A 12,829-nucleotide genomic window follows, 5' to 3' on the forward strand; every position below is an offset into this window, starting at 1 on the left:
TAAAAAATAAATAAATAAATAAGTAAAAATAAAAGAAATAAATAAAATCAGATCTATCCTAACCCACTGTGTCATGTAAACAGAGCAGTCTTCCGATTCACCTTGTAGGACACTGACAGGTAAATTAACAAGGAAATTGAGGACACGAAGGAAAGCTACCACCAGTGACGAATTTGGTTTTCGTCCCCAGTGACTTTGAAAATGTCAGCTGTCTGCACTAAAGTGTCTGGAATGGGAATGGCACTGTAGGCCTAGGTACATTGTTGAATCTTCCGCGGGGGAATCTTACCGGAAATCAATAATCCTGGGCAACATTACATCGCTTTATCCCGTCGTGTGGATAATTTGCTTAGAAGTGAGACAACTTCTTTTAAACTGCTGGTTATCTAGCCTGGCCGCATATTAGAATCACCAGCACTTTAAAAATAAAACAGCAACCCAACCACAAGGGCTTGTTTTCCACCTGTGAGCAACTTAAGTCAGATCTCGAAGGTAGGACCAACTGTCCCTGTAAGAGCTTATATGGCAATCTTGATACACCATGAGGGTTAAGAACCACTGCTCTAAACTGAATTGTCCCCAGAGTTTCGCCCCGAGGATTTTCAGGGTCTCCTTTTTGGCAGAACCCCAAGTAGTGACCATTCGGAAAGCATAACTGTAGGAGTTGAAGTCGAGTAGTGACCCAGCTTCACACAGCCTTCAGAGCTAACGCCAGAAGCAGGGCAATGCATTCCCAGCTAAGCAGTACCATGTGCAGAAAGGTCCATGCGTGTAGGAGGAGGAGGACATATTATTATAGAAAATTCTGTCCTGCTGCTGAATCCGTTCCCCACGGGCTGACTGTGTGACGCTGCTGTCTTGTCTGTCTGGTCACCGTTGTCTCCCCAGGATGGTCCCCATCACAGGGCAGCTTGCCTCCCAGCGAGAGCCAAGGGGCATCAGCAGTACGTGGGCCCCACTAGCTGTACCAGCGAAACGCCCAGCACGTGAGACGCTCACTCTTCTGAGCTCTGCCTAGAACACCCTTCCACACTGCCCGTATGGCTCATTCCCTCACTTTCTTCACGCCTCTGACCAAAGGTCAACTTTTCTGCAAGGTCTTCCCTGAATACCAGACATGGACCCTCCACCGCACTCCCTCTGTGTCCTCAGTACACTGCATTATTTTTTAATGGTGTTTATTACCACCTGACCTCAGACATCTGTCTGTCTGCTTCTTTCCACTCTCCCTCTCTCCCACAAGAATCTGAGTTCCGTAATAATACCCCCAATGACTGGCACCTGGTAGGCACTCGAGAAATCTGTGTGGAATGAATGACTCCCTCCATGGTCTTACGGATGCTCTGTGTGAGGGCAATACTGTTACCTCCTTTAAAGTTGGAGCTTACCAGACTGTACCACCCTAGCGACTAGGCCCACCCCCAAATAAATACAAACATTTTTAAAAAATATTTATTTATTTATTTATTTTGGGGGTGCGGGGGCAGAGGGAGAGGGAAGGAGAGAAACCCAAGCAGTCTCCGTGCAGAGCATGGGGCCCCACATGGGGCTTGATCTCAGGACTCTGAGATGTCAACCTGAGCAGAAACCAAGAGTCAAATGCTTAACCGACCGAGCCCCCCAGGCGCCCCTAAAGAAAAACATCTTAGTTTCCAAGCATTGGGCATTTCACCTATAAGCCTGATTTCACTTGTCAGTGCATTTTGAAATAATAATGAAACTGTACTTAAATGGATGTTTTAGTGTCTCTTTCCTGGTTATTGCTTTTAACGTGTTAAATAGAATTTTCATCCAAGTACAAAAAGCTCAAAAATCATACGTTTATTTTTTAAAAGCAGCAGCCCCACTAGCAATCAGAAGACATGGAAGCGTACAACAATATGGATGAATCTTAAATCCATTATGAAAAGTGACAGCGGCTCCATTCAAAAGGCTGCAGTAATATTCTGGAAAAGGGAAAGCTTAAGGGACAAAAAGCAGCTCTGTGGGTGCCAGGGGTAGGGAAGAGGGGAGGACTGACAACAAAGGGGGGGCAGCCCAAGGGCATTTGGGGGGGGAGAGAATGCAACTATTTTCTACCATGACTGTGGTTACAGATAGAGAATTCTATGAATTGGTCCGAATTCATGGAACTATACCCCAGAAAGAATGAATTCTAAGGTATATAGAGAAACACAGATTTCTTTGCAAAAGCCAGGGTCCCTTCTCACACGTTACCAAACGCCCTTCTCTTCAGACGGCAAGCGCTCTGAACTGTTTTAGCTGTATCTTTGCTTATTTACTCCTTGCCTCTAATGTGCATCTTGATTCACTACATGAGTTTTCGGTGTTAGGCCTTATCTGTTGACTTCCCACCTCGCAGAATATTTAGCTCTCATGCATACTCTTCCTGTCTCTCCCATCCTGCACCCATCTCAGCCTTCAGTCTCCCAACAGTTAAATCCTAATTTCAGCCGGCTCCATTTCTTAGTATGTACTATGACTCTGTGGTTAATATTCAAGTGAGCCATGCTATCCACTGTAATGACTTGGTCTTCTGTGTCTTCCATGAGGTCATTTTACTTTTTACGCTTGTTTAACTTCCTGTGTGTTTGGCACTAATTCAGCCCTGAACTGCCCAGCTGTCTGAACCTCCTCACGGCATACTGACATGCATCCTGTCGTCACTCACCTTTGTCTTCTGGAACCTTGGGGAGCGTTCTGGCCATCTCCAGTCTGGACGGTTTCTTTGATGGTGCACATTTGGCATTCTGGGACATACTGCACCATGATTCTGGGGATTCCTTTTGCCTTCCTCTGGGGTCGGATCCCCTTTCCATAGATCCGTTGATCTAGGATTTTACCCTGTCATTTCAGTTCCGTAGTTTCCCTAGAAAAGTACGTAACTATTTGAGGCTCTGAATGTCTAAAAGTGTCTTTCATCAACCCTCCCATTGCATTGAGAGTTAAAATGGCTGTAAGTTCTGACTGAAATAACTTCCCCCTTAGGATTTTGGAAACTTTCTGTCCCATTCTCTTCTGGCTTTCAATGTTGAGAAGTACAGAATACTTCCATTTCTGACCCTCAGCGTGGGACCTTTTTGTTTTGTCTCCTGTGCCATGAAATTTGTAAGACTACGTCCTGGCAAAAACTCTTGATCTCTGTGCCGGACCTTGTCGATTCAGAAAATCAAAGACTCTTAATTCTGGACTTTTTTTATTTGTTTGGGTTTTTTTTGTTTGTTTCTCTTTCTTTTCTCTCTCTCTTTTTTTTTTTGAAGTTCTTGTTACTTGGAAGTATACTTTTCCTTCTGCTTTCTCTCTCTTTTTGTTTTACCTTTTAGAGTTTCTTAACTTTATATCCCAGCTCTCTTCTTTTGAATTTTTCTTTCTACTGTCATTTTTAATTTCCAAAAACTCATTCTGAGTTTCTAAATAGAAATTTGTTATGGTTTCATGGATCCAATAATGTCTTAGCTTTCAACTTTGAACACAGCTGACCCTTGAACAGGGCTTTGAACTGTGCAGCTCCATTTCTACGAGGATTTTTTTCAATAAATAGGATAGAAAATTTGGGGGAGGACTGTGACCATTTGAAAAATCTTGCCAGTGAACCACCTAGAAATACTGGAAAAATTACGAGAAACTTCAGTATTATTGTAGGAATACAGTACATAACATATGTAACATACAGGATATGGGTTAATAGGCTGTTTAGGTGATCGGTAGGGCTTCCAGTCAACAGTAGCTACTATAGTTAAGCCAGAAGCTCTGTGTGGATTTTCGACTGCACAGGACGTCAGTGCCTCTAACCCCCACGTTGTTCGGGAGTGAGCTGTATTATTGATTTGTTGATTTTTCTGTTTTTTGGGCTCATATCAGAGCTTTTCCTGAGATGCTCAGTGAAGACGGTGATGCTTTAATTTAAGAATGGGGACATCTCATAACCACTTGGAAATGCTGTGCTTATAGGTGGAGCTTGTCAGCTTTGTGCTTTCTATAGGACAGCCTCACTGGACCACGTCCTGGGAAACCATCAGTGTTACTGTTTTGGAGTCTTTTTGCCTTTGGCAGTCAGGTGTCCCAGGGTAGGGGCTTCGATTCTGATCCCTGGAGGACGTAAGCCTGGCTGTCAAAATTCTAAGATGGGGAAGAGGCTGGGGGCTCACCATTTAGAATCCTTTCTTTCCCATCTCGTGTCCCTGTCCTCACTCTGCCGAGGGTCTCCTGGTCCTAGGCCCTGCATGTTATGGCCTGTCGAGAATAAACCAACAATCTTCTATCACCCTGGAAAGGCACATCACCTGGCAACTTCATATAATAGAGGGGAGGTGGAGGGCTCTAACTCCGAAACACTTTTCACCGAACCTGTTTTTAGTCTCGCTTTTGCCGTCTTCAAAGGTATTGTGAGGCTTCTGTTTTATCCCACAGCTTTTCCTGTTACTTGTATATTTGGCTATCTCCGGTCTAAGTCATTTTACGGTTTCCAGCTTCCAAATTGTGGTGCTCTCATGTCTGCCGAACCTAAAATGACCCCCCTAACTCCTTGCTGCCTGACACAACACCCTGTCTTCTCCACAACAGCCGTCTTGAGCTTGTTATTTTACCAGTTAATTTTATTTATAAATAATATGTATAGTATTAATAAAATAAAATAAATAATTTTATTTATTGCCCATCTCTTCCACTAGACTCACCTCTCTCTGAGGGAAGACCATGTTTGTCTTGTTCTTACTCATTCTTTGTGCCTGTCACAGCACCACACTTCCAGTGCAGGGGCTAAGAATACAGGTTTTCGGGCGTCTGGGTTCAAGCCCCAGCTCCACCTTTTAGACATCTATAGCCTTGGATAAATAACCTCCTTGGGCTCATTTTCTTCATCAGCAAAAGTAGGATTATAAGAAGCCTCTCTGCCAGAGTTTTGGGGATAATTTACTGAGATAATCCAGCTACAATGCTTAGTGCTTGGTAAGCAAACGATAAATGCCAAGTAAGGAGGTGCGGGATAAGCAAAAATGAATGATTCAGTGTCCTAACATCTTTTCATTTGGAAATACTGCTCACTATTTATTTCAAACTTAGGTGAGTTTGAGGAATGTACTTCTGGCCCCTTGTATTCAACTAATAACCTCAGGGTCTTCTGTTACTTTTTCCCCAACAGGATATCCATCACGAGGGTCACGGCTGACATCTCGCTCGCCAAGCGCTCCGTGTTAAACAATCCCAGCAAGCATGCAATCATAGAAAGATCCAACACGCGGTCGAGCTTAGGTAAGTCTGTGCAGTAGACCTGGGCGTAGGCTATTTAACCATTTCTCTCCGGAGGCTGCCCATGAGATCTGACTAGATGGTAATTCCACGTGTCACGGAGCAAAGAAGAAACGGACCCAGGCTGCCAGGGGCTGGTGCTCCTGTCTTCGTAATTTCATGCTACGGAAAGATTTGTTATGATAGTTTCAAGTGAAATATGCCACTGGCTGTCAGCATTAATGTTCTGGTTGTGATGTTTTGTTGTTGTTTTCTTTTTACTAGTGTGAGCTTTGCTGTCTACAGACTCTAAAAACTCCTGGCTTTGCATCGGTGTTACCATGAGCAAGCTCACTGACCTCTGTAGTGTCTCGTTTCCTCATCTAAGCAACAACAACAAAAGACAGTGATAATAGTAACTACCGTGTAGAATTATTTTAAGGATTAAACACCTTATGTTGTCCATCAAGGATGGCTATTATCCAAAGACCCTCAAGAACGGAATTGTATCCAGTGATTATGTCATATTCAGGATAGTGTGGGTAAGCGGGGGGGTGTTGAGATAAAAAAATGAAGTCAATTCCTGGTCATTTTTAATTGATACCAACATTTCTGTTTTATTTGTCAAAACAATATAGAGACTTTAGTTACCATGTTTACGGGGTTGTGTTGGATACTGGTTATTAACATGTATTGATTGGTTCAAATGACACCCTTTGGCAGCTGTTCCTTCTCGGTGGCCTGTGCTTGGAGTTTTAGGTTACAGAGTAACTTACTGGGTTGTTGGGTTTCTGTTATTTTTTTGAGAGTTGTTCGAGATCTTTGATCTTAGTTCATTTTTTTCCCATTTATATGTTAAATAGATAAGTCCTCTGGGAGACTGGTCTTTAACATAAAAGTTTTTCGTTTACTCTGGAGCATATTATGTAAATCATAGAGAAACTTTTAAAATTAAACTTTAATCTGTTAGTAATGTGTAAAATACCTTATAAAACTCTGTTTTTTCCCTCACCTAGCAAACCCTCACTGACTACACTCATTTTGCTAATAGTAATTTCTTTTCTTATTCTTATCATCTGTGACCCTTCTATATGGGTTCACAGAAACTGTTACAAAACGCTCATTTCATTGACTCACCTCATTAACAGTGTCGATTGTTTAGACTCTAAGTCACATCAGTGGCATATTAATTTGTTTAGATGGCCAAGGCTTTTTGTAACTACCAGCTATATATTATTTTTAAATGACTGTTCCACTTCATATACTTTATTGAGCCTATATGAGACACTGAGTGTCATGCTAAAGCCTGGGAATAAAAAGATGAATTAGATGAAGGCACTGCCCACGAGGAGCTGGGTGTAGCATAAGACCGAGGAGTTAACCACCCATTGAAATAGAAGGTGGTGAGCTCAGTGGGCGTGCACTGAACTGGTTGCCAGAGACCTAACGCTGCAGGAGGGTGTAGGCCACCGAGAAAGACTCTTCCAAGGAGCTAAGCCTGAGCTGAGTCTTGAAGCACAATAGGGTTTAGGCCAGACAAAAGGGAAAAGAGGTGAAGAGGGTGATAGGGACTTAAAACTGAGTAACAAGAGTCTTCTGGAAAACACAGGTTCTTTACCTTAGCTGTGAGTGTATGGTCTGAAACAGAGGGTAAAGGGAGATGACACCAGAGAAACAGAGGAGGGAGACTAAGGAATTTGGAGCTTATCCTTAAGGCATTATAGAACCATGTATAGATTTTAGGCATTTATTCACTACTGAACAAATACTTGAGTACCAACCATATGCTAGGCATTGTTTTAAGTGCTGGGGACATAGGACAGACACAAAATTCCCCTCTCTCATAGAGTTTTTGTTTCATAGGGAACACATGGACAAAAGCTAATAGATGCAGATGTAGGCGTCAGTGGATGAAGAGTCTGGGAAGAAAAAGCGGGCCAAGGGGTAGAGAGTAAACTGAGAAGAGTCTGATTTTACACGGAGAAGATGGGAGCCTTTGAGGACGGGACATTTTAGCGGAATGATTTGTTGTGAATTCTTCAGCCTTACAGCTACCTGTGAAAAGACTGTTTTGGGCAGAGGGAACTGAAGGTGCAATGGCCCTGTGGCAGGAATGTGCGTGATATGTTTAAGGGCTAGTGAGGAAGCCAGTGTAACCGATGTGGAACGACCAGGAGGGGAGAGAGATTGTGCCTGACCATGTAGGACTTCACTGGGCTTTTATCGTGGGTGTGGTGGAAAGGTGGAGGAAAGCAGAAATATGACACGAGAGGACTTGTGTTTTAGGAGGATCGCTGACAGCATTGTGGAGAAGAGAATGGAAAGGGGCAAGAGCCAACAAGTCAGGGAAAGATTCAGACTGTGTTGAAGCAGATTCGGGGAGAAATATTGTACTCTGTGCAGAAATGAATAAAACCGGTGCTTATAGGAGAAACCCTATAGCCGTGGGGTGGAGATGGGGCAAGAATTGGGCAGGGAGGTCATTTCATAGGCTGTTGTCATCATTGAAGGTAGAGGTTAAGAGAGGACTGAACCAAGACAGTGGCACAGGGAATGAGGAGAATGAAAGGAAGCCAAAGATAAGAGAGTCAGGTATTGGCAATCTATGGAACGAGAAGCAGCCGACTCCAGCATGCTCTCTCAGGTTTTGCTTTCAGGGACTGGGGCACGGATGGTGTTATTCTGGGGAGAAGGAGTTGAGGATGAGGAACTGGAGGGAGTGGGCGGGGTAGGGGGAGAAGGAAGATGACAGTCACATTTGTGCACGCGGTGAATCTGCAGTGTTAATGGCGCATCGAGATACCCCGCAGGCAACCACTTGTACGGACAGCCCTGGAACTTGGCACAGAGGACAGGGCTTAAGGTGCAGTCAGTTCTCAGTATTCACTTACGTTCTCTAAAGTCTCCGTGAACACTGAACTAGCAAATATGGAGTCTGCTCCCAGGGAAAGACAGGGATAGTTTCCTCTGTAAGAAGGAGGATTTTTATTTTTTATGGCAGCACTAGGAAACAGGCCATGACAACAGACAGGACAGTGGTCAGGTGATGCCCCTTCTGTGTCAATACAACGTGTTGAGTAACAAGTTATGCGTGTTCTGTGGACTCTATTGTATAGGAAACATGTTTTTGGTCTAACAGTGCTTGAATGCTCCAGGTGTGTGAGTATATGTGTATATGCTATGCCTTAAGATTCTTCTGTATTTAGTACAGGTTAAATTTCAGAAGATCTACCTCAAATCTAAGAGATGAGATCAATTTCAGCATTTGTGTCTTTTACAAAAGGATGAAAGGTCAAGTACAGTGAAGGTATAATTTGATAGGTAAAAATTTGCTTTAGAAAACCTTTGTTATATAAACAAAAGTATAGTATGTTGCCTTTGGAGTTCATTATGCTGATGGACTGCTGTATGATAGGAAGGAAAAGAAAACCCTGAAAAATTTGAAGCTTTAACTACATCTTCTGTGGTGTTTTTTTTTTTTTTAAGATTTTATTTATTTATTTGACCGAGATAGAGACAGCCAGCGAGAGAGGGAACACAAGCAGGGGGAGTGGGAGAGGAAGAAGCAGGCTCATAGCGGAGGAGCCTGATGTGGGGCTCGATCCCGTAACGCCAGGATCACGCCCTGAGCCGAAGGCAGACGCTTAATGACTGAGCCACCCAGGCGCCCCTGTGCTGTTTTTGGTGGAACAGGACTTCTCTGCACAGATACGTGGCTTTATTTGTACTCGTAAGACTCATAAAAGTTCTAACCTTATGTCTCCGTTGTAATACTGGTCAAGCATCACAATTTAAGATTATCTACATTAGCTATTCAAACGTAGGGAATGTAAATAAAGAACATTACACTCTTAGAAATAAAAATATTACTTGAATGTAAATAGTTATGGGTGTGGGTACCCAGTTATTCGCCAATTCCAAGTCCAAACTTTTAAAAGTAATATATTTAGATAATGATATTCTGCTAAGAGGAGTCACCTTGGGGTTTCTTCAAACTGCCCAACTTCTTCAAAAGTGTGGTTCGGTTTTACCCCAACCACCTTCCCAGACACAAATCAATTTAGGGAAATACGGGACATCTTTGCATACATTTGTACACAGGCATGTGAGTGTAGTGCCTGTGTGTACCACACGACAGTAAAAACTCTGTGCTGAAGGTGGGAAAATATTGAGCAAATACAGGAGAGTTAAGGAAGCAAAGGTAGATTTCGCTGTGCACATGGCAACCGTTGCTGCTGGTGGCAAGCAGGGAGTAAGGAAGGGCTTTTATTTTGTGTATTAGCAACACGGGTGGATAGATAACGGTGTTTCCAACCTGGTAAAGATTTTTAACCCAGTTGAAGAGCTAGCTTAGATCATGTATTTTGTCACTTATTCCTGTGATGGAACTGTTCCATCTCTTAACGGTAGTGCTGCATACATGAACCAACACATATGATTAAATTCTGAACGGCTAAATAGACCTACATGCTGGGAGTACAGGAAAACTGGAGAAATCCGAATGGGAATGGTGGATCATAGCAATATTTTGGTTGTGCTATTGCACGGTAGTTTTGCAGGATGTTTCCATTGGGGAAAACTGGGTAAATGGTACAAGGGATCTCTGTGTTTTTCTTACAACTGCGTGTGAATTTATAATTCTCTCAATAAAAGTTTCAACTATGCAAAGTTCATCACTTACGTCATAGCACCATGGACTTTAGAACCGGATGACACACCTGAGAGCATTCAGTTCAGTGGTTCTTGAAGTGTGTTCTCCAAAGCAACAGCATCAGCATCATGCGACATTAGTCAGGAATGACAGTTCTTAGACCCCCGCCTGTCCTACTGAATCAGAAACTCTAGAGGTGGGGCCCTATAGTTTAACAAGCCCGTCGGGTGATTCTGCTGTATGCTAAAACGTGAGGACTACCAACCTTGTTCAAGCCCATCACTGTACAGTAAAGAATCTGAGAACCAGGGGCGCCTGGGTGGCTCAGTCAGTTAAGCGGCTGCCTTCGGCTCAGGTCAGGATCCCAGGGTCCTGGGATCGAGGCCTGTGTCAGGCTGAGGGAGTCTGCTTCTCCCTCTCTTCCCTTCTTGTGTGTGCGTGCGCTCTCTCAAATAAATAAATAAAATCTTTAAAAAAAAATCTGAGAACCACAGGAAATGAACAGCTCTGTGTAGTTAAGCTTTATACTAAGGTATAAAACGAGGACTGGACGCTGGGGGTCTTGACTAGCAGTCCAGATTTTTTTTCCATTGGGCAGTGCCATCCGGCAGTGATGCTGACTGCATTTACTTGACCATCTGCCTTCTCTTGGGAAGAATGGAGAGTGAAGGGCTGATGATAGAAGGCTATAAAATTAGCCTTGCAGATGAACGTGGAATTTATGTGACTAGTTGATCTTTTGAATCTAATTTCTTTCCTCCTTTTGATCTATTACCTGTGTAGCTGTCTCGAGAAATTAGCACACTCTTTGTTCCACAACATTTAACTGATGGCCCAGCTCTAGCAATCTATCTACCCAAAGGTGGTAGTTCACTTTGTCTACATATATTTTGGTAGTAAGTTCATTATTTAATTAACTCATTCTTTCAGAAGAATTTGAGTGCCGACTATGTACCAGGCACTGTATTGTGAGGGAAGGAATAGAAATAATTATGTATTGTTCTGTCGGTTCACTGCCTGTTGGGAACATTTTCGATCCTGTCATTGAAATTCAGTGGGATAATTGTTAATAGACATTGGTACAAAGCAGTACAGTTGACCCCTGAATGACGGGGGTTAGAGGCACCAACCTCCACACTGAAAATCCAGGTATAATTTTCAACTCCCCAAAAACTGACCTGTGCGTAGCCTACTGCTGACCCTAAGCCTTACTGATAACATGAACAGTGGATTAGCACAGATTCCGTATGTTAGATACACTGTGTACTGTAATCTTAGACTAAGTGAGCTAGAGAAAATACAGCGACAGTGCTGTACTGTACTTATGGAAAAGATCTGCGTATGAGGGACCCGCACAGCCCAAACCCATGTTGCTCAAGGGTCAACTGTTCTTGACATTTATTACTAACCATGGGCCAGACACTGTAATAGATGGTTGCGTGTTGGTTCATTTAATTCTCATTTCCACTTTCCAGAAAAGAATACTTAGGCTTTAAGAAGTTAAGCATATTACCCAAGGATCACATAGCTCTATGAAGTGATGACTATTTCTGCCCCAAACCAGTTTGGTGCCAGGGAGTCAGGAGCACAGAGGCAGAACTTACTGGGCTTGGGGAAAGGAAAAGGTGCTAGAGAAGGCTTTAGAGATTTCCTTTTTGGGGACAAATAAGGCACTTGTCAGAATTACAGTTTTGCGTTTGGTGATTCTGAAAATGGTACTGCAGTTATTCAATAACTGATACTAGAACCATATCATAATTTTATTATTAACTGGCCTATAACACAATGAAAGTAATCTCCTCACTCTGTTTTTACAAGTATTGTTCAATTATAGAAACTTCTACACAAGGTAACTTTCTCTTCTTTCTTGTCTTGGAGAAAACATTATGATAGTTCCTGAGTATTGCTTTTAGATACCAGATATAAAGCACTGACAAAAATGTTATTCATTTTACTGGTGCCCGTTTTAACTCCATGGGTAGGAGACTGTAGGATGTGGACAGAGGAGTAAGGCCTGCCCATCTTCAAGATGCGGAGTGTGCATCCTTTCACTGGGTAGGACGACTCTGATGGACCAAACTGACTTTAAGACCACTTTTCACTTTCAGGAAAGAATGCCATGGAAGTCTTTGGCATTTGTTTTTTCAAAGAAATTCTGAGCATGATGGACTCTGTCAAAGGAAAATCTCTAGGACAGATACATTTCTCACCTCTCTCCCTTTTTTTATTGAAGTATAACATACAGGGTTATACTGGTTTCAGGTGTGCAGTATAATGACTCAGGAGTTCTGTACGTTTCTCAGTGCTCATCAAGATATGGGTACTCTTAATCCCCTTTATCTGTTTCATACTTTCCTGCCCCCCCACCCCGCAACCACCAGTTTGTTCTGTGTATTTTTAAGTCTTTTGGGGGGGCTCTTTCTTTGCTTCTCTGTTTCTTAAATTCTACATAAGTGAAATCATATGTTATTTGTGTTTCCCTGAGTATTCCACTTAGTGTTATATATACCCTCTAGGTCCATCCATGTTGTTGCAAATGGCAAGATCTCATTTTTTATGGCTGAGTAATAGTCCAGTACATATATATATATACCACGTCTTTGTTATCCATTCATCTGTCATTGGACACTCGGGTTGCTTCCATATTATGGCTATTGTAAATAATGCTGCAAGAAACACAGAGATGCATGTATCTTTCCAAGTTAGTGTTTTTGTTTTCTTTGGGTAAATACCCAGTAGTGGAATTACTGGATCACAGGGTAATTTTTAATTTTTTGAGGAAAAACCCATACTGTCCTCTACAAAGGCTGCACCAATGTGCATTCCCACCAACAGCATACAATGATTCCTTTTTCTCCATATCCTCAAATACTTATTTCTTGTCTTTTTGATACTTGCTTTTCTAACAAGTATGAAGTGCTATGTCATTGTGGCTTTGCATTTCCCTGATTA

The 12,829-nt window shown here is 42.5% G+C and overlaps 1 protein-coding gene across 1 annotated transcript in view; it reads left to right on the forward strand.

Annotated features, from left to right (window-relative positions):
* The window catches only part of CACNB2 (calcium voltage-gated channel auxiliary subunit beta 2), a 132,152-nt gene that overhangs the window by 107,945 nt on the left and 11,378 nt on the right, over positions 1–12,829 (forward strand). Inside the window, exon 9 of the mRNA XM_034643922.1 lies at positions 5,141–5,250. Coding sequence (XP_034499813.1) covers positions 5,141–5,250 — 110 coding nt within the window. The remainder of the gene's footprint in view (positions 1–5,140; positions 5,251–12,829) is intronic.

Source organism: Ailuropoda melanoleuca, chromosome 15 (genome assembly GCF_002007445.2).
Source record: "Ailuropoda melanoleuca isolate Jingjing chromosome 15, ASM200744v2, whole genome shotgun sequence".
Taxonomy (NCBI): Eukaryota; Metazoa; Chordata; class Mammalia; order Carnivora; family Ursidae; genus Ailuropoda; species Ailuropoda melanoleuca.